We start from the raw sequence: 22,819 nt of genomic DNA, 5'->3' as shown, positions 1-22,819 counted from the left end.
CCTCTGTACCAATCCGTCCAGTCACAATAATTACTCGAAATAATTACATGGGATTCTTCCTTCCTAACTCCAAAAGAAAGTGTAGGACTGCATCTCATATTTTTATTTATTTATATATGTAACTAGCTGTTACTTGTGACTTCGTCCACGTAGAATAATGACATCTGTCAGATTTTGGATTTTGATACTTTTTTTTCTAAAATAAAAGTAGCGTGAGTTACTCCTTAGTTCATCGGCTACCTGCCCATTAAGTTTCGAGAAAATTGGTCCAGCCTATTTCAGAGATTAGCCAGAAGAAACAGACAGACAGATAAAAATTTTAAAATATATTATTTTGCTGTATGTGTCGTATGCAATGTATATTCATGTGATGTAGTAAAAAACGTTATTTCAATATTACAGACACTCCAATTTTATAAGTCTTTAGTCTTTATATTCGTAGAAAAATTTCTTAATGTTACTCTACACTAGAATTTTCTCCTATTTAGTGAATGCGTTTACGAATATAAAAAAAATCCATGCTGTTTTTTTTGCGAAGCTTGGCTCATTCCTATCAGACAAAATTATATTGAATGAATGATGGAAGGATCGTAATGATATGCGTAACACCTAGACCCAGAATAATACTTTGTAGATCACACGAAAAGTGGTTCTATGTGGGAATTGAACCCACGGATACGTAACGTGGCAACTAGTTGCCCAGCTACGGCACTAACAGTACAGTCATCTACACCAATTAACATTGTATACTTGTAACATGACGTTATTCATTTCAGTGAAGCACAAAACGTGCTGCTTACAGCATGCGTGGAACCAGAGGATCCCAAAAATTTATTTATAGATAGTGCGTCTCCGTGGTCAAGCGCTTTGAAATATTTTTTGGCATAGCATACTTGTTTGTACGGTAGAAATTAATGTCACGTTATTGTTCAATTTCATATTATTATTGTAATAATTTTGAAGTAAGTAAAATAAATACGTTTTCAATGTAAAATATAGTTTTATCATGATCATAAAGTTATGCCCTAGATCAAATTGGTGCCAAAGTTCCATTGTCTCTGCTTACCCCCATGGGAGATACGCGAGGTTATTTATAGTAATGTATGTATCAAATATCTATAACACTTTTGTTTTTGTGATCAATGCTTTTATTATCTGATTAGAAGTAATGTATTTATGAAACAAATCACATTCTTCTCAGTTAGAAGGTAGGTCTAATTATAATAAAATACTATTTATTCAACAACAGTCATTTATTATTATCTTAGCTAACGGTCATTTTTACAGCTTATTTGCGCAGGTAGTAAGCGGCATAGGGTGAGGCGTAAGGGTAGGCGGAGTACGCGGCGAGGGGTGCGGTGTACGCGGAGTAGGCGAGAGGCGCGGTGTAGGCGGCCGACACCACGGGAGCGGTGTACGCCGCAGCCACCGGCGCTGTGTACGCAGCGCTGTACAGCACACCAGGCTTGGGGTCAGCGATAGCTGCCACCAACATGCAGGCGAAGACGATCTGGAAGATAAAACGTTTCATTAGATTACTGATTTCCTTTTAAATAACGATTTATTGTCTCCATATTGCACTTGAGATACTTACGATTGACTTGAACATTTTGATTGTTTTCACTGAGCTAGTGCTGCACTGAATGATACAAACGATGAGATACCTTCGAATTATATAGTGATTTAAGAAGGCCGTATGCCTGTACCTACGCAACGTGAGGTTAATGAAACTCGCTACCATGTTGCATGTAGAATAACAATGATCTTCCTTCAATCAAATTCTTCAATGAACTCTCAATTTCTTCTTGTAATGTCATGAGTTCCTTAAATCCATCCAATAGAAAAAAAAAAACACATTTTCAGATTGATATAATAATTATGGAGTTTCTTGCTCGTTCTTCTCCATTCGAAGATACACTTTGGAACGAGCACCTAGTTTCACTGACAGACAAATTTACGGTCAATTCAATTTGACTTTTTCAAAAGTGCCTAATTTAGGATTAATTGAAATATATGCGTTGACTTTAACTTTATATCACTTGCTAGTTTATGATAAACTGGCTTCATGAAATTATTACCGTATTTAAATTCATTATAGATAAATATGCTGTAATAATTGTTTAATAAAATAGCAGACATTTCATTCAATCACAGAATGGAACTGTTTCTTAAGTTACCCTGATTATTATTCCTTGCGCGGTTAAACATTGGCTGGACTGGCGCATTGGGCATTCGACCTTCTGTTATTTCTTCTACTATATAAACTGCGGACCACAATTTTTTTTTATCATTCAGTGTAGCAGTAGCTCAGTGAAAACAATCAAAATGTTCAAATACATGGTAAGCATTTTATCTTGAGTGGCTTCAAATATCATTTGATCACTAAACAACTTTCGTGAACCAATTTGTTGGATGCTAACATTTAATTATACCCACAATATACATATATCCAGTATTTATACTTAATTCCTTTCTATTCTTCATTAATTTTAAATTTTACAGTACTCATTTCATGTTTTCTATTTCCAGATCGTCCTCGCCTGCATGTTGGTGGCAGCTATCGCTGACCCCAAGCCTGGTGTGCTGTACAGCGCTGCGTACACAGCGCCGGTGGCTGCGGCGTACACCGCTCCCGTGGTGTCGGCCGCCTACACCGCGCCCCTCGCCTACTCCGCGTACACCGCACCTCTCGCCGCGTACTCCGCCTACCCCTACGCCTCACCCTACGCCGCCTACTACCTGCGCAAATGAGTCAACTATGCCTACAAAATAAAATATAAAACGCAATCGATTACAAATATAATAATTATTTAAAGAAATACTGTTTTTTATTTTTATACAAGTACAATGTTGTACAATGATAATTACTTTAAGGATTTAGAATTAAAAAGTTACCTTATTAATATTTAGGAACTACTCAAATAGTAAACCTATTCCATTTTTTGCTATTTTCAATAGGATTAAAGAAGATATTTTACCTATTTATATAGTGAGGATATACCTTAATAATTATTTTACTATAGGCACCAATACATATAATAACTTTAAATGACAATTATTCTCCTATATTTATTTGTATAGAGCTTTTTAAGGTCTACAATTAACCACTAATTAAATAATCTATAACATCAGTTAAGTAGAGGTACATAAATATAAAATATAACACCAATGCTATAACCGATTAGGATTTTTGAAAAAATCTGGGTTGAAAAATTATTAGACCTGACGGGGAATCTAATGGGTCAATCTCCAAAACTGGCGACGACAGACGACGGTAGTTTGACCCTAATCCAAGATCCCTAGCTTGTTGCTTACATATTACGTAGCCAACCTTACTAGTGCATCAAAATCATGCCTTTAAGTGGCATTGTTCTGATTCTAAACATTACTAAAGCGTGTGTAACGCAGACATTACATGGACACCGTCTACGATGAATAGGCAATCAAAGTCATGCAAATGAAACACCTTCGTCGTGTGTCGAATTCCAACTTCTAGGTATTTAATGCACCTAGGTACCTTGAACAAGGAAAATAGTTATAAAAACAAAATTACATATTTTAAAGATAAGTCAGGAAAATAAAGGTAAAATTCGCGTCTAACATCTGATTATCCTCACAGAAACAGAAGAGTAAAAAACTAGCAATCAGTACCAGTGTCTAATCAATGTCTTCTCATATAATTGAACTAGTCCCTAGTTACTCATCAAACATGGTATTTATTTATTTTTTACTATTAAGGCATGTCAACAGAATAAACATCAACGTTGTATTGCGAACATTGTTAATTATGTATACAGACATTCTTTTTAAAATTACCGCTTTTTAGTACTTTTTACTACATATATATTCATAAGAATATCCATACGATACATACACAAAAATAATATGTTTTAAATTTTTTGCCTGTCTATCTGGTTGTCTGTTTGTTCTGTCTAATCTCTAAAATGGCTTGTCTGATTCTGACGGGTTTTTATTGACAGCTAGCTCGCGTACTAAGAAGTAACTTAGGCAAATTTTATTAGTCATAAAGTTACGGACCCACACGAACGAAGTCACGGGCATCAGTTTGTTAAATACTAAATAAATAATAAATACCTACTCGGCTTAATCTACGGTCCAAATCAGAGCTTTATATGTTCTACAGTTATTCTTGCGACTTTTAGAAAATAAAATACAATTTTGGAACATGCTTTATATAATAATACTAATTTTAGAGAATTTTAAATAATACTAAAACTTAAGCTCATGTAAACTAAAAAAATATTAAAACCTTCATGTGCTTAAATTGCAAATTCAGATTCTACTTTCACTTTTCATCTACATTATTTTAATCGAAATGATAGGAATAGGACTCTTTCCGTAATTTTTCGTTCACCACCGTACTGTACCAAAAACCCCTTAATGCGGTGGCGACCACTTAGCGTAAAGGTGGAACATTGCCAAAAACTATTTCAGGTTACAAATCCCAGCAAAAAATTTGGTAAACTTTATTCGAATATAAAAATATACAAACATTCTATATCAGAATATATTTTTGTATACCTACTTGGGAGTGAAATAGCCTGTTAGTATCCGTACTTGACATCAATATTTAGCATAGTACATATTTTTAATTCCACTTACGTTAAGCTATTAATTGATCTCGCCGACTGTAACTGAAAATTACAAAACCCTTAATAATATTTGCTCAGCTGGAGAAAACTTACCGAATAATTTATAATTTATTATAATTCATTAGACTGTCGAAGCCCAAGATCGGAGGAAACTCATGATTATGCTGTGCGCAGCAGCGGTCTCGATTAACCTCACGTTGCGTACTCGCATGCGTTTAAGTTTGGCCTTCTCAACTTACTATAAAATTCGTAGCTTTGACATCTTTCTTATCATTCAGTGAAGCAGTAGCTCAGTGAAAACAATCCAAAATGTTCAAATACATGGTGCGTATAGAAAAAAAGTTTTGTGTAAATAGTTGGTGAATATAAAAATAAAGTGAAATTGTGTGATAGTGATTTCTTTCGCTGAAATACTCAGCAGTTTCGAAAAATAATTTTGATGTGGAATAACCAGGATTCTAACACTAAACATGATTTATTTTCCAGATCGTCCTCGCCTGCATGTTGGTGGCAGCTATCGCTGACCCCAAGCCTGGTGTGCTGTACAGCGCTGCGTACACAGCGCCGGTGGCTGCGGCGTACACCGCTCCCGTGGTGTCGGCCGCCTACACCGCGCCCCTCGCCTACTCCGCGTACACCGCACCCCTCGCTGCGTACTCCGCCTACCCCTACGCCTCACCCTACGCCGCTTACTACCTGCGCAAGTGATTTCAGCAAAACGGATAGCAAGATGGACAGCCAATGAATAAATGAAATTATTTACCACCATTTTTTAATTTTATTTACGACTTTTTAACGTTGCCTCCCCAAATCATCATCATCATCATAATCATCAGCCGAGAGACGTCCACTGCTGAACAAAGGCCTCCCCCTTAGTCCTCCACGTAGAACGACAAGCCGCCACCTGCATCCACTGGTTCCCCGCCACTCTGACGATGAACAAAACGCGTCCCCAAATATCAATCATCAAATGAACACATTTTTATTTTAAAATTCAAATATTAGCTACATACGTTTTTTAATATTATGTAGGTGAGACAACTTTACACAATATTTTTCATTATCGTATAAATAAACGAAGAGTACGGTACCTAATCTAAAATTAAAATACACACTCATTGGAAATCGTGCCTGTAGGTACGCTCAACAGGTTTAAGAATAATAATTAATGACTAATCTGAAAAACTAACAGTAGATAACAAAACTAAATCACGACATACTAGGTTAAGCGCTAGTCGACTGATAAAATAGACAACTCAAAGTTTGGAATTGAAAGAGGCATACCTACATGTAATGGCAAGTGCAACATAGACAATGTCTAAATGAATAGAAATATTTCAACCTCATTTTCCAATCATGATACTGAATTTCAATCTATACATATAGTTATAGAATTTACGTAAATAATTTAAAATCTCTGCATAAAACGCCCTATAATTAAACAATTACTAGCTGTAACCTTATTATGATATGAATAGGTACGGGACGGTCCTCTAAACAACAATGTACATATTACTCTGAAAATAGTTCATAGCATTTAAGTTCTAAGTACCTACAAAGTAAACTGACAAAAGTATACCTACGCAATGTTATGGTGTCATGGTGTATTAATCTAACCTAAAATCAGAGCAAACAGAAACACGATATTTGAAGGGAACACTGCGATGGATAGAATTTAGACCCATTTTCACACCAGGTCAAGGCTTCCCGGCCTTAGCTTAGTGGACAAAACCTTGGTTTCCATAACTGTAAATGTCCAACGACGAACGTGTAATGTCGGAGACAGATTTTTATTCAAATAAGGCCATTAAAGGGCTGTTAAAAAAAAAAGTTGTCTAATACAGGCGTTCGTCCGTTATGTTCTGCATAGAGACGAAACTACAAAGCTTATGGAAGATTGTTAAGATTGCTTGTATTGTAATTTTCTAAAATAATAAAAAAATACAACTTAGGTGGGTGAGATACTGATAATACGAGTACCTTGTTAGTAGAATTCATTCACAACTATTGAATTGCCAAAGATTCGCGTACCACTTCTTTTTACGAAACTTATATTCATTTCTTTAACATAGCTAAGATATCATGGCCTACATAAATAAAGATAATGCTTGTTTACTACCTATCTTTTTTAAGGGGAATAAAGTCATCCATAGGCTTGTCCTGCCTTGAGCGAGGCGAGAGGGAGTGACTGACTTACTGACTAAAAACCATCCCGTTTCTATTTTGCTCTGCTTTAACCTGGTAACCCGCTAGGCAAATGCTATATTTTATGAAATATGTATAGACAGCGTTAAAAACTTATATTAAACGAAAATCAGGACGTGATAGAACTTATTATTTATAAAGAAGCCGTCCATTGTACTACAAACGTATTTTATGTATGTATGCAATAAAGTATAAAAAATAAAGAAATTATTGTTGTAGGGAAAATAAAAGTACGTTATTATTTTGTAGGTACTCGTATTTGTAAACTAATAAATTATTTAGGGAATCTAAAATTTTACTATATCAATATCGACAATTTGATTATATCGATCTTACTTGTGTATACTTATATTTGTATTTATAATATTCACAGAGAAATATAAAGTTTTAATATAACGTTTGTATGTTTGTTCGAAGTTTTATGAGTTCGTGTAATAAAATGAAATGATCTTTATTTGCAGGAATTGATTTTTGTTTGTTATTTCTTTGAATGTTTTGTTTTTGTTTTATACGTTATATTTTTTTTTTGTTTATGTAATATTATTTGTATTCTCTTTTGTAAGTAAAAACGAAAATTGTACCTAACATTGCGTCTTTCAATAGCAGATTAAATGGTCCTCTCACTATTTACCAGTTATATTATAAGTCCCGGTTTATGGTTCTTTTGGAATTACACCAGGCACTAAATTAGGAATATTTCGGACTATTATTCGGTATACTATACTAGCAAAAAATCATGAAAAACAAAATCATTAAATATTTTATCTGTTATAGGATCGAACTTTAATACCACATGTGTATATATGTGTATACTTGGGAGTGAAATAGCCTGTTAGTATCCGTACTTGACATCAATATTTAGCATTGCACATATTTTTATTCAATTTACGTTAAGCTATTAATTGATCACGCCGACTATAACGGAAAATTACAAAACCCTTAATAATAATTCTCAACAACTCTCTCTAAAACTCTCAACTGGAGAAAACTTACCGGATAATTTATAATTTATTATAATTTATTAGACTGTCGAAGCCCAAGATCGGAGGAAACTCATGATTATGCTGCGCGCAGCAGCGTTCTCGATTAACCTCACGTTGCGTACTCGCATGCGTTTAAGTTTGGCCTTCTGAACTTACTATAAAATTCGTAGCTTTGACATCTTTCTTATCATTCAGTGAAGCAGTAGCTCAGTGAAAACAATCAAAATGTTCAAATACATGGTGCGTATAGAAAAAAAGTTTTGTGTAAATAGTTGGTGAATTTAATTTTAATAAAGTGAAATTGTGTGATCATGTGTGGTTTCTTTCACTGAAATGCTCAGCAGTTTCGAGAAATAATTTTAGTCTATTTTTAATGTGGAATAACCTAGATTCCAAAATTAAACATGACTTATTTTCCAGATCGTCCTCGCCTGCATGTTGGTGGTAGCCATCGCTGACCCCAAGCCTGGTGTGCTGTACAGCGCTGCGTACACAGCGCCGGTGGCTGCGGCGTACACCGCTCCCGTAGTGTCGGCCGCCTACACCGCGCCCCTCGCCTACTCCGCGTACACCGCACCCCTCGCTGCGTACTCCGCCTACCCCTACGCCGCTTACTACCTGCGCAAGTGATTTCAGTAAAATGGATAGCAAGATGGACAGCCAATGAATAAATGAAATTATTTACCACCATTTTTTTATTTTATTTACGACTTTTTATAACGTTGCCTCCCCAAATCATCATCATCATCATAATCATCAGCCGAGAGACGTCCACTGCTGAACAAAGGCCTCCCCCTTAGTCCTCTACGTAGAACGACAAGCCGCCACCTGCATCCACTGGCTCCCCGCCACTCTGACGATGAACAAAACGCGTCTCCAAATATTGATCATCAAATGGACACATTTTTATTTTAAAATTCAAATATTAACTACTCATGTATACATACGTTTTTGAATATTATGTAGGTGTATAAACGAAGAGTAACTAATCTAAAACAAAAATACACACTCATTGAAAATCGTGCCTTAGGTACGCTCAACAGGTTTAAGAATAATAATTAATTATTAATCTGAAAAATTAACAGTAGCTAACAAAAGTAAATCACGACATACTAGACTACAGGACACTTCATACTGTTAAGCGCTAGTCGACCGAGAAAATAGAAAACTCAAAGCTTAGAATTGAAAGAAGCATACCTACATGTAATGGCAAGTGCTACCTAGACAATATCTAAATGAATACAAATATTCCAACCTGTTTTTCAATTATGATATTGAATTTCACTCTATACAGTTAAAATGAAACTACTTTAATAGTCTAAAATGTCTGCATAAAATACCAACGATTTGGCCCCGTAAACAACAATGTAGTACCGTACTCTGAAAATAGTTCATAGCATTTTAGTTCTAAGTACCTACAAAGTAAACTGACAAATATATAGCTACGCAACGTTATGGTGTCATGGTGTATTAATCTAACCTAAAATCAGAGCAAACAGAAACACGATATTTGAAGGGAACACTGCGATGGATAGAATTTAGACCCATTTTCACACCAGGTCAAGGCTTCCCGACCTTAGTTTAGTGGACAAAACCTTGGTTTCCATGACTGTAAATGTCCAACGACGAACGTGTAATGTCGGAGACAGATTTTTATTCAAATAAGGCCATTAAAGGGCTTTTAACAAAAAGTTGCCTAATACTGGCGTTATTATTCTGGTATAGAAACGAAACTACAAAGCTTATGGAAGATTGTTAAGATTGCTTGTAATTTTCTAAAATAATAAAAAAATACAACTTAGGTGGGTGAGATACTGATAATACGAGTACCTTGTTAGTAGAATTCATTCACAACTATTGAATTGCCAAAGATTCGCGTACCACTTCTTTTTACGAAACTTATATTCATTTCTTTAACATAGCTAAGATATCATGGCCTACATAAATAAAGATAATGCTTGTTTACTACCTATCTTTTTTAAGGGGAATAAAGTCATCCATAGGCTTCTCCTGCCTTGAGCGAGGCGAGAGGGAGTGTCAGACTTATTGACTAAAAACCATCCCGTTTCTATTTTGCTCTGCTTTAACCTGGTAACCCGCTAGGCAAATGCTATATTTTATGAAATATGTATAGACAGCGTTAAAAACTTATATTAAACGAAAATCAGGACGTGATAGAACTTATTATTTATAAAGAAGCCGTCCATTGTACTACAAACGTATTTTATGTATGTATGCAATAAAGTATAAAAAATAAAGAAATTATTGTTGTAGGGAAAATAAAAGTACGTTATTATTTTGTAGGTACTCGTATTTGTAAACTAATAAATTATTTAGGGAATCTAAAATTTTACTATATCAATATCGACAATTTGATTATATCGATCTTACTTGTGTATACTTATATTTGTATTTATAATATTCACAGAGAAATATAAAGTTTTAATATAACGTTTGTATGTTTGTTCGAAGTTTTATGAGTTCGTGTAATAAAATGAAATGATCTTTATTTGCAGGAATTGATTTTTGTTTGTTATTTCTTTGAATGTTTTGTTTTTAGTTTTCTATGTTCAGGAATTGATTTTTATTTGAATGTTTTGGTTTTTGTTATTTATGTTCAATATATATTTTTCCTTTTGGAATTACTAAATTAGGAATATTTTGGACTTCATACTAATAAAATACATGTATTTTGTTTTTTTTTTTTATTTATATAATTTTATTTGTATTCCCTTTTGTAAGTATAAACAAAAATTGTACCTAACATTGCGTCTTTCAATAGCAGATTAAATGGTCCTCTCACTATTTACCAGTTATATTATAAGTCCCGGTTTATGGTTCTTTTGGAATTACACCAGGCACTAAATTAGGAATATTTCGGACTATTATTCGGTATACTATACTAGCAAAAAATCATGAAAAACAAAATCATTAAATATTTTATCTGTTATAGGATCGAACTTTAATACCACATGTGTAGCTGTCTAATTTTTTCCTAAAGAAACATTTTGATTGTTATGAATGACATTTGATTTAAATAATTTGGACTTGCGGTCACAATTCGATAGATACTAGATATCTACCAATCAAACACGACATTCTCTCATCGATTCCCAAATATATGTGCGTACTGCGGCTGCCATGGTTCGCCCGTGAGAATTTCCTTAACACTTTCGGCTGAACTTAGCAATTGTCATTCAGTCCACAACTCTTTGACCACTACCCAAACTTCGTTTTGCCTCCGTACGTAGCATTGCGTCCACTGTCCTTCGTATCTTAGTATAAAGTTGGACAGTACTGTAGGTTTGATATCATTCAGTGCATCAGCATCTCAGTGACAAAAACAAAAATGTTCAAATACGTAAGTAGTTTGCTTACTTTGTATATCAGAACTATGTTGTAATGTCTTAGACGTGCTATGTTTACAATATTGTAAGCGAGCATAATAAAGGGATTAAATATTTCTGTGATTTTAGTATTAAAATTAAATTGTTATTTGAAATACTTTATTTGTCGTAAATAAACAACTGGAATTCAAAAGAGGGAAATAATTAAAATTGTATTGTCTTGAATTTAGTTTCATATAGGAAGTCACAAAGAGTTATTCAAGTTCTTAGACTATAATTTTCATAAATATGGCTTTGCAAAATCGAGACGGAATTGGGTTATCTTTTCAATTTTAACTTTAATATAATTATTTTTCTTTCTACAGTTCGTATTCATCTGCATGTTGGCGGTGGCTTTTGCCGACCCCAAGCCTGGTGTGCTGTACAGCGCTGCGTACACAGCGCCGGTGGCTGCGGCGTACACCGCTCCCGTGGTGTCGGCCGCCTACACCGCGCCCCTCGCCTACTCCGCGTACACCGCACCCCTTGCTGCGTACTCCGCCTACCCCTACGCCTCACCCTACGCCGCGTACTACCTGCGCAAGTGAAATGGACAAACCCACTGAACCTACAAAAAAAAACATTATGAATATTAAGATATAGCAGAAGATAAAGAAATAATAAAGTATAGCTTCGATCACAATATATGCATTTTTCTATTTTCCTTTTGCACACCCTACATCAAAGAGTTCAAACAACAAAGAGAGAAAGTATACACCCTCATTAAAATTATGGATGTCGTTGAATCTTTCTACATAAAAATGTTTTAGCAATTGTCACAAAAACACACCTATCTATAAATCTGAATTCGCCAAGCTGCTACAACCACTATAACCTAAGTTACATACGTAGAATCTACCGACTAACTACATTCTAACTGCTTTAATTAAACAAGAACTAGAAACACAAAGTTCTAATTATAATGTCAGCGCTAATTAGATTCGGCAGAACTAGAAGCAACTTACCACATTAACGTTTTAATACGCTTTCGTTCAAAATTAGACTAATTTTCACGAAAATGTTTGCTAATACGATAATGGCTTTTAGGTAATGATAATACACCATGTTTTTGTAAAAACTTCAATGTAAACATGACTGTGGAGAAATTTAATCTCATTATGTTACTTATTGTGATTGATGTAACACAACACAAGGTGACATTTAAGATTTGAATACATTATGTAACAAAAGAAAAGTAATTGTCTCTTGTCATCTACCCAGTAAGTGTTTTGGTTCCAATAAATCTGTCAATTAGATTCGTTGAACTAATGACACCAACACATGACACAAGATTTAATTATCTAAGTTTCAAATCTTACCAAAATAATTTCAGGTAGCCAGTCTATTACCAAACATTAAGCCAATTGCGTGAAAGTTACTGAGAATTTTGAAAAATGTTCATAATCGAAAACTTGAATTCAATATTTCCCTACTCAAGTAGTGAAGAGATAGGCCGACATATGTAGGTTAAGAATAAAAATGAAGTTTATTTCAGAAAAAGATTACAGTATGTTTAGTTGTACCCTGGACCTCACACTTGTATACACTAAGTGGTGATATCCAGGCTCCATAGCTCCGTTTACTCCACAACACTAGTTTCATTGATGAAGCAGTACCACAGAGTGAGATTCTGTGGCACTGCTAAGAATTACACACACTTACAAAGCGGTCGTGCTTATATCTGGGTTCGCTGTCATTGCAGCTGTAAGTCTCTCTTTGAGGAGTGGCTACCACCTGACACAGGTGCTTATCGGACTCGGGAGTTTCGGAAGGTATCTGTCCCCAATAGGGCGGAAAGTAACGCCCGGGTAATATTGCCCGTCAGGCCACCGTAAATGGAGCCCATTAGAGCTGATGCCGACTTGGAGCTGTGAACTGCCGGAAGACATTAAAAATATTAAAAAAAAAACTTCACTAAATTCATTCACGACTCTATTAAAATCACACAGGATTTTTGTCACACTCAATCAAACTGATTTATTTCATTTATCATCTCTATCAAGGATATTGTTAGATAATGGATACTCACAATATAGCCTTAACATTTCAAAAACAACTTTTACATCTTTGTTATTCTCTTTTCAGAATAGTCGTGCTTATCATATCACATAGTAACAGATTCGCTTATTTGTGCTTTCTCGAAGTAGACCATTAAGTCCAATTTCGAATTAGTCGATGCAGTGCATTCTAAAACTACAAGCTATACAGATTAAAGAACATAATGGGTAAAGCAAGCTGTAATCAAGCCTGATCTAATTAATCGTCCAGTTTAAACAGGCACATTGACCTCCACATAGTCGCATGCGCAACTAAACCTAGCATTGTAACAGTGGACACGCACGCGCTGACCTCTGACGCAACAAAAGCGGTGCATCCTGAATAATAAGAAGGATGTTTCATGCATTTGTGAGCCACGAAAAAAATAATAGTTATTTTTTTATAAAAAGTAAATAATTAAACTTATTTTCCAATAATTTGTACCTACATTTGTTTTTCTCCATTCCTGGTTGAGGCTTTTCTACTAGACTTGATAAAGCTACACGCGCTCTATTTGATAACAGTTTGAATAAATAAAGGAATATTTGAAATTCATTCTTTCCTACTTCAGGAATTTTAGTTTACGGAAACGTTTTTGTTTTTTTTTTTCGTTTGATTATTTTTTTTCATAAATCTCAAAGCTCTCATTATGAAACTAAAATTTTACATTAACTTACTTTTTTCTTCAAAATTTCATTAAATCCAATATACTGTTGTTCCCAAAAAGAGCGCTGCAGCAACAACACCGTATTCCTAACAGTTACCAACTTCAGAGCGTGGTTCACTTTGACATTAGCTCATCCACGATGTTTATCTTGAATTCGGAGCAACGTTGCACATGATACGTTAGCAAACCCTCGTAGCGTGGTGGAATTTCTTTCGAGCTCACTTTAGTATTTAAACTGTTGTCGTTAGTCCAAACGTATCATTCACTCTTCTTTTCTACAACAAGAAACACCAACAAACCAATCAAAATGTGCAAACTGGTAAATTAACTTTTAATTATCAATTCAAGCAAAAGCTAAAAGCTATCATTGATCTAGTAACCACCATCGCGACTTCTGAAAATTATGGTTTTTGCTTCTATCATTCTAATTACCTATCATTCTAATGGTCATAATAATTACCACATCTCATCTCTCCCATCATCATTCACAATATCTTTACTTTTACTTTAACATTTTGTGTTTACCTACAGATCATCCTCGCTGCCCTCTTCACCATCGCGGCTGCTAAGCCCGGTATCCACTCTGTGGCTTACTCCGCACCTCTGGTGGCGGCACCAGTGGCTGCTGCTTACACTGCTCCGGTAGCAGCGGCGTACACCGCCCCAGTAGCGGCCGCGTACACCGCCCCAGTAGCTGCTGCCTATACCGCCTCCGTAGCAGCTGCATACACCGCTCCCGTGGCCGCTGCCTACGCCAGCCCCTACGCTGCTGCTTACACTGCACCAGTCGCTGCCTACGGTGCCTACTCCGCTCCTCTAGTCGCCGCTGCCTACAGAGCCCCAGTCCTGCTCAAGTGAAAACCTACCTCCGATACAATCTAAGCCTGTAAAAATGTAAATACGAATAAGTAGCAACATGACAATTTAAAATTTACTTGGATTTTTATCATTTCTACTTCCCTATCTTTCATATTTCAGATATTACTACATTTATGCAGTGAATCCGTGATACAGCTCATTGAAGCTAAATAACTTCTCGGAATAGTCTATTGAATATAAATATTTGCATGCTCGCTAATATACATACATCATGTATTCTAACTGAACACTGTACGCCGAAATAGATCAAAATACTAGATATTGGTCACCACACATCGAGCACAAAACTGAATAAATTAATAATTATTTAGGACGTGTTGCGACATCGCAAACAGGTTGAAACAATCGCTGTATTATGCGACACCAATAGATTGTTACATCACATGATGGGGTTGCCTAGAGGGTGTTTATTGTGAGCCACCGTGTAAGTGACGTCATGGTCCTCTGTGAAATCATGAAGCGATTCATTATGACGTATCGAGTGGACCACTTTTGTTTTTGGTTGAGTAATATTAAATGTTTGTTAGAAAACGCGAAAACAGCCTGTACTTAGGCATTGAAACTGATTAATGCTTCATAAAAAAACTTTTAACAATGCCAAGAGATTTTTAAGAGTTTAGATTTACACAGTACTTGACCAACTACAAAACTTAAAACTCCTTATTTACAAAAGAGATGTCTCTTTTGTAATTGATTGTAGTATAAAATAAGTGTATTGCCATGGTTATATAGTGTTTCATCACATTTAGGTTTCTATGTCTGTGTGACAGTGTATTTGACATGCAAATAGCGATCGGCAAGCAAGTTCGGAAAAACCTACTGATTCATCAAACCAAAAGGACTTATGTTTAATTAATTCCAAATTGTGACAATTGTTTCTGTGGCACCAATCGGCTGGTATGACGCACTGTAACTTATTAATATAATGACTGTAATATGTATACACAGAGACAGGTGGAAGATACTTACATACATTCACATTTCATTTTTTTTTTATATTTTTGTTGTCAAACACCAAGCTTAATTTTAAAGGTATTGCTCTATGAATGTACAGTGCTAGGTACATTCAGAGCTGATACAAGTACTCAAAAAACTTAATCTTATAGTACTTGAAGAAGCCTAACTTTTTACTATTTACGTACTGCAAGTTGAGTGACAAGAAATATGTTTAGAATCGGTAATAAACACACTGATTTTGAATTAAGCGATCAGCAGCTCTCGTTTCGTTCAAAGTAATGCATGTAAACCTCTTTTTATTGTTAATAATTTATTGTGTTTTGTGTAGCTACAATACTTTCTACTAATTGTGCCACGAATTCTATTTATACGAAACAAATATATGGATCGGTTTATATTTAGATGTGTGTCACCTAATGTGGGATTACTGTTTGTAAACGTTAAGAAACATCCAAAGGATCGGAATAGATCGTAAATACACTTAAATAAATACTTGTACAAAGTTCACCTAAATCCTACCTTATCCCAATAAAATACAGAATTTACACGAAGCTGTTGTATTACTACCTCCTTGGGCTGAGAGACCGCAAGTGCCACTACCGGTCAGGGACTCGATTCCTGGGTCGGGCAAAGTATAAAAAGGGCTTTTTTCGGTTTTAGAATTTTCTCAGTAGCACATAGTCTAGAAATGTGCACAGTATGTGGCAACAGGCTCACGCCCTATTACATGGGATTTATACCATAAACAGTGAAAAGTGGGGGTACATTGTATAGTGGCATTATGTGCCTTAATGTGCACCTCTGCATACCCCGTCAGGGATAAAAGGCGTTACGATACTGTTGTATTATAAATGAGAAAAAGGAGATCTAAATTACTCACCACTGCGATAAAGAAAAAGTGTTCATAAAAACAATGAATAACATTAAAAAGCATTTCTTCTCAGACTCTTCCTTCTTCGGTAGTAAACCTTGACTGCTACATATGACTTAACATTAACCTTACATATCATGGCGGCATTAAATATAGTATCAATAAAATCAAGTTCAAGGTCATGCCAAGTTAGGCTGACTGCGACCTTGGCGGCGGCACCTGATTTAGTAGTAGTGTCCGGGCGTACGTCGCTTGCGCACATAGAATGTTCTACACGCATGCCGAGAGATCCTTGCGGCTTGATTAGAGCGTGCCGAAGCTACTGCCAAAATACAGCGTGCTCTTTTTTTGGGATGAGCAATTTTACCTACTTGACGTAGGTACATCTAATGTAACTAAACAACTAAAATGGAGATAAGAATATTCTAACTGTTGCATTAATGAGTGTCAACAAACCTAATAATAAGATTGAGAACATCTGCATTCGAATTAGACCGTAGCTAATTTATACTTTTTTAATGCTATTCCTATTCGAAGATATTATTAAGCATCCAGTTCTGTTTGTAAGATAAGAGAAAATAAATAAATGCATACAATCCGCAAATTCGATAACTTATTCATATCTGTTTAAATGCACCAGTAGATTGATCAAATAGCTTGATGGAAAAAAACAAATAAATCAAAGATTTAAAAAATCTCATTCATTCTGTTGCCATTTAACATATGTAGTTGTATTGATTCTATTTCCTGACTGAAAGATTGCAAAAATATCTATTTCAACTCAACAACAACTCAGGAAATGATCTGTTTCTATAAAGTCCCGGCTTGGTTAACATTGGAAAATAAAACATGACATAAAATCATGATGTTATTTTCTAACAACAACGATTTCTTTACTTTCAGCTAAAGAACTTTTCGCTAGTTATTTGTAAAAAGTGAATGAACTTACAGATGATGGCTACTTTTAATTAAGCATTATAAATAAGGAAAAAAATGTCCTTTCAAGATATTTGAAATAGTCCTTTTCTTCTAAGAATAAATTAAATGACCTCTTTTTGACGAAATTCAATCACAAGTTAAATATTATATTATAGTAGCTTTTAAGTAATTTTCTTCAAACATAAGTCTCATCTGAAACCCTGAGAACAGTTTCCAACAGACTTAATCCAATTTAGTTTACGATTGCCTAAAAACATCAACCTGTGTATATTCTAAACCAAACTACAGTCAAAATATTCACGTCACGCGTGTGTCCCGATCGCGCACGTCTCGCCAAGGTGCGCAAGCGCCGAGCCTCTGCCAACACAATGAGGCCATCTTCGACTCCTTATAAATTGCCAGGATGTCACATCACTAGTCAGTAGTTCTCGGACTTAGATACCAACAGTCAACATGTTCAAATTCGTAAGTCCTTTTTTTATTTTAATTATTAATTGTCTTTACATCGTCAATAGATTATTACTTTTTCCATTTATTTATAAAGGAGCTTATCTAACAAGAGTATTTAGATCTTATAAACTTACACATTAGGTATAACGCAACCCTGATCTTATCTCTACAAATTATGCCACATCAACATTAGAATTCAATAGTCGTAGCACTTTAAATAACCTACTAATTTAAAATAGATGCAATTTGGACTCTAGAATTCGATGGAGCTAGAAAGATAAGATATACTTTTGGGGAATCAAAATTTAAAAGCCACATGAGATCGGGATTATATTGGTAGTTGTGGCATAAAAATTAGGCGTAGAAGTCTTTAAAGTTACCTGTATCATCTACTAATTATTGATTTTTTAATTAATACTCGTTTTTCTTCCACAGCTGATCTTCGTCGCTCTCCTGGCTTTCGCCTCAGCGAAGCCGTTGGTACTGAGCTACAGTGCTCCGGTAGCCGCGGCGTACACTGCGCCAGTAGCCGCTGCCTACACCGCACCCGTCGCCTACTCCGCCTACAGCGCCTACTCGCCTGTAGCCTACTCCGCCTATACCTACGCTTCCCCGTACTCTTACTACATTTGAACGCATAGATCTTAAAATGAGGAATTTATTTATTTACCATTGATCTTCAAACCATGACATTTTAATATAGTTGTTATTAAAATACAGTCATCTACGCCAATTTGAGGTTTTATTTTGCAAACACACATTATGTCTAAAGCCAAAAAAAAGGCAAAAATAAAAGAAACATAATGTTTATATCCACACGTGGTACCTAGTACCTAATATACCTACAAGCACATTACCTAACACATCAACATATTTAAAGTACTATCCCCACAGACCAGTTCAATAATAATAAATCTATTTCTAAAATGAAATGAAATTGATGATGACATACACAAGGCACCCGATCCTCCCGCGCCAAAAGTGCAATGAATTGTATAATATGAATTCCTACATAATACTGACGTCACACCCATACGTTATCTCACTTATCTCCTATCGATGCATTTTCATAATGACGTGTATTTAACCGAGCCTTCGCAGCGAAGGGCTATTCACCCGTAGCCACGACACTTCCACTTACATAAGCATAAAATTACGATGACTCCCTCGCACCTCTCATTCACCCCTCCACATGCAACCACTGACCTATAATTTAAAAGGTCGTTGGGAAAAGGTCATTGTCATTTTTTATATTCGGTAATTTAGTGCAAGCGTCACTGAATATAAAGGTTCTTGACACATAAATTGGTGATGGTATATTTTACTTTTTAAAAAACGTTGGTGAAAAAGTTCCATGTATATGTCATCTTCAAGTGTTGATTTTCGATTTAGAGGAATCTTCTATTCCTGATATTATAAAAAATATGATTCTCCTGGGGATAAATCATAGTTTAAGTGTGGGGGAGCCACGGAGCCATGCTTCGACCGGAGTAATACCACGGCCTTACAGAAAACCGACGTGAAACAACTTGCGTTGTGTTTCGTTGCGTGAGTGAGGTTACCGGAGGCCCAATTGCCCCTTTCCCAAATAACCCTTAAATGCCTAATCCCCAAAAGGCCGGCAACGTACTTGTTACGTCTCTGGTGTTTCAAGTGTCCATGGGAAGCTTTATCGGGTGATCCGTCAACTCGCTTACCGGCTTATTCCATAACAAAACCATTTTCTATGAATTAATTATACACTGCTCAGTCAACACCAAAAGCAACTGACAAAGATATCACAACTAGACAATCATAATGATCAACAGCTCGCGACAGTCCACTCTTAGACTATGGGTCTCCTCTACATGATACTCCAATTTTTGGCAGTCATTCACTGAAAGAAGATATAAATATGGAACTAAAAATCAGATTACTAAATTAATAAATCATTGTATTCTACAATAACGCGAACGAAGCTGCAAGCTTTATAAGTTACTTTCAATATATCAAAAATCAAAAAAGGAATGTATGTTGTATGTGTATAAAATAAAAATGTTGTTTTAACTTGAAATGTTTGAAGCTTACTTACTACTACTTATCAGCCGGATTTTCCGTCTTTTGTTTTCAGTATTTTCCTAAAGAATTTTAAGAATGAAGTAACGACTTAACATTACTCTTAATGCGTTTGATGACCTATCGGACGCAAAGAGGATGCATTTAATGCTCGGTGTACATGGGCATTCTATTTTTCGTCCATCACAAAAAAAATACGTGTCAGATACCTAGCCTATTGCTATATTTAACAATTTTATGGTAACTTAAAATATTTCTACGTTGTAAAGAGGCTGTAATAAATTCTTAGGCTTTTGTATGTCTCGCCCGAGTCACTACACTGCAAGACAATAGCTCACAATTTTGGAACGTGTATACCTGCCTTAACACCTCTTCGTTACGATTATGTATTCTTTTGTTTTCCTAAGAACCATTCAATACGACCTTGCCAACACTATGAAAGAATAATTTCTTCCATACAAATATTCATTTGTTTCCAAGTTTGTCTTCAAACTCGGCCAAATATATAAGGTAGGACATTTTTCTTGTCAGTCAGTGCAAATTGAGGAGTGTCAAACTGAACAAGTGAATAAATATTCAAAAAAAATATTTCAAAATGTCCAAGTCTAGTTTGGTAAGTTGTGTGTTTTGGTTGCTTATGTTATTGTGTTTATTCTTTTGTGCGTCTTGTTTGGACTTGTTATGTTAGATGTGGAGTGCAACTTTAGACTCAGCCTAAAATCAAATAACGTACATAGTAAAGCTTATTACTATTCCCTAATCTGAACTAAATTTGTTTCGACTTTAATAACGAAGAGATTTTAGCTGTAATTTAAAGTAAAAATGAAAAAATATTTTTGGTTTGCGCCAGTGTTCCTACTACACTTACCAGTTATCGCGAAAATGATAAAATCATTAAGCGCCTTGTTTCACCACTTTCAAATAAGTAACCGATAAAATTACTTGATGGATAGTTCATACAAATTACGTTCTTAATTCAAATTTATCTGGGACATAGCAATGCAAACAGCATTAACATGACTATCCAGACATTGTAAAACAGGTCCTAAATAATATGATTACTGTAAACCAGAATGTGACTTAAAGATAAATATGAGATATATTATTTGCTAATGCTAAAAGGTAATATCCAAATAACCAATTGAACTTTTCAGATCGCAGTATTGGCGCTCATTGCATCCGCATCAGCTCAGCGATACGTATACAGCTACGGGACACTGCCATACGCAGCACCACAAGCAGCATACACAGACTACACTCCCTTCGCTTCATTGACATCATACCCCCGCTACCAAACAGCGTATGCATCAGCGTACTCCAATACATACCCAGCATATTCAGCAGGTCTTGCTGCCCCTCTCACTGTGCCTAGGGTTTATGCATCTTCGTATGCTGTTGATGAATTTGCGTCTCTAGTCAACCCTGCCGCGGCCCCTCTTACTACTGTTGCTGATGCCGTTGCATTCTACGGATCGCCTTACAGTTACTTGTTGAAGCGATAGGTTCTTTACAAAATATAATTCGATGTATTTAAGAAATGATGGATACTTAAATGTAAACGACTCATGACTGGAATGGACTTTTGATAAAATGTAGGCTGTTTCTAATATGTTTCTATTTGTTATATTAAATGCAAATGTGATTGTTTATGCTTGTTTTTATTTTCGTAGTTGTAAAAATGAATCAGTCCGTTATTTTGTAATTAAAGATGTCTAGTATAGTATTTATGTTTCGGTAAGGGCCATAACTTACTGGGATATGGTGACGTGGCCAGGGACGTCGCCAACTAATTCCTATTGAGACATACGATGGCTTACTCACTGGGTTACCGATTGGCGACGTTGCCAAGTATATGAGATCACTACAAACTAGATGGCGTCCAAAGTTTTCAAAACTATAAATAACTTTAGACCGTAATAACCTCATCTTACTGCAAACATTACATAATTCACACGAATATATCAATAATTGCGAATAGTTTATTATAATTGGTAATGCACATACCTATACAATAAAGTCCGCTGTTACAACATATTCCTATGTAAAATAATAACATACTTCTGTGAGTAGTTATACAGATATCACTATGTCGAACAAATTATTTGTAACCTCAACAAACGCTTTGTAATTTAATTCTTAATTCATTGATAATGCATAGCATACATTGCATTCTTTAATAATGTAGTAATTTGATCAATTAGATACACCTATGAAAGTGTGTGAAACCAAAAATTTTATCATAAAAAATAAAAATGTTTACTTCGTTGGCAGTAAACAATAATATATACGAACTAATTCGGAAAAACACCTATTCAACATTTTCAATGTTAGTAATTAGCATTTGAAAGGATTTGTTTTGGGTTTTCCTCAATATTTAAATACGTCAGTAGTACTCTGTTATTTCCTATTTTTTCAATAGATATTGTATGGCGACTACTATTTACCGAAACCTGAAAGCGAACCTTTCAACTCACGTTCAATACAACTTTGATCTCTCGACATCACTAGAGAGTCAACAAAATAAGTATTTAAACCTAAAAAACGAAACTAGAATAACAAAACATATATAAGAGTTGCTAAACAGCTCTATATAAATATGTAGTAATAGCAACAACTGGTCTAGTGAGTGCAGCGGCTAGGAGATAACTCCTTTGTCAAGGCTAAGGTACATGGTCGGTACCTTGCACTCGGTTTTAAAACTTTTACTATCCATAAAATAGAGAAGCACGATGCTGGCCTTAGTGATACCCGGGGTAAAGAATAATGAGATGATTTAA

At 35.3% G+C, this 22,819-nt stretch overlaps 4 protein-coding genes across 4 annotated transcripts; 3 read left to right on the top strand and 1 right to left on the bottom strand.

Moving 5' to 3' along the window:
• Positions 1–1,234: 1,234 nt before the first annotated feature.
• LOC118272785 (pupal cuticle protein C1B) lies at positions 1,235–1,729 on the bottom strand. The gene is made up of 2 exons (XM_035589462.2): positions 1,595–1,729; positions 1,235–1,510 (listed from the first exon to the last, which is right to left on the bottom strand). Exons 1-2 carry the CDS (start codon positions 1,607–1,609, stop codon positions 1,289–1,291), a joined length of 237 nt encoding a protein of 78 aa, XP_035445355.2. The 5' UTR covers positions 1,610–1,729; the 3' UTR covers positions 1,235–1,288.
• A 464-nt stretch (positions 1,730–2,193) lies between these two features.
• On the top strand, positions 2,194–11,830 carry LOC118272876 (pupal cuticle protein C1B-like). Its single transcript, XM_050693545.1, has 6 exons — positions 2,194–2,340; positions 5,100–5,317; positions 6,458–6,530; positions 8,222–8,427; positions 9,361–9,412; positions 11,514–11,830. The coding sequence occupies exons 1-6, from the start codon at positions 2,326–2,328 to the stop codon at positions 11,733–11,735; spliced, it is 786 nt and encodes a 261-aa protein (XP_050549502.1). The 5' UTR covers positions 2,194–2,325; the 3' UTR covers positions 11,736–11,830.
• A 2,258-nt stretch (positions 11,831–14,088) lies between these two features.
• LOC118272787 (cuticle protein-like) lies at positions 14,089–18,720 on the top strand. The gene is made up of 3 exons (XM_050693544.1): positions 14,089–14,210; positions 14,423–14,746; positions 18,423–18,720. The coding sequence occupies exons 1-3, from the start codon at positions 14,199–14,201 to the stop codon at positions 18,618–18,620; spliced, it is 534 nt and encodes a 177-aa protein (XP_050549501.1). The 5' UTR covers positions 14,089–14,198; the 3' UTR covers positions 18,621–18,720.
• A 1,783-nt stretch (positions 18,721–20,503) lies between these two features.
• Positions 20,504–21,691, top strand: LOC118272591 (uncharacterized). The gene is made up of 2 exons (XM_035589190.2): positions 20,504–20,655; positions 21,197–21,691. The coding sequence occupies exons 1-2, from the start codon at positions 20,638–20,640 to the stop codon at positions 21,542–21,544; spliced, it is 366 nt and encodes a 121-aa protein (XP_035445083.2). The 5' UTR covers positions 20,504–20,637; the 3' UTR covers positions 21,545–21,691.
• The last annotated feature ends 1,128 nt before the right edge of the window (positions 21,692–22,819 follow it).

The sequence above is a fragment of the Spodoptera frugiperda genome, chromosome 4, assembly GCF_023101765.2.
Source record: "Spodoptera frugiperda isolate SF20-4 chromosome 4, AGI-APGP_CSIRO_Sfru_2.0, whole genome shotgun sequence".
Classification (NCBI taxonomy): domain Eukaryota; kingdom Metazoa; phylum Arthropoda; class Insecta; order Lepidoptera; family Noctuidae; genus Spodoptera; species Spodoptera frugiperda.
Note: the sequence above shows the minus strand (reverse complement) of the source record. Positions and strands in the feature narration are given on the sequence as shown.

Excerpts from the sequence above, each read along its gene's own strand:
- LOC118272876 (XM_050693545.1), top strand. Across the intron at positions 8,428-9,360 it reads GCCGCTTACTACCTGCGCAA|GTCAAGGCTTCCCGACCTTA; the intron begins GTGATTTCAGTA and ends TTTTCACACCAG. Across the intron at positions 9,413-11,513 it reads AAACCTTGGTTTCCATGACT|TTCGTATTCATCTGCATGTT; the intron begins GTAAATGTCCAA and ends TTCTTTCTACAG.
- LOC118272787 (XM_050693544.1), top strand. Across the intron at positions 14,747-18,422 it reads GAGCCCCAGTCCTGCTCAAG|CTGATCTTCGTCGCTCTCCT; the intron begins TGAAAACCTACC and ends TTTCTTCCACAG.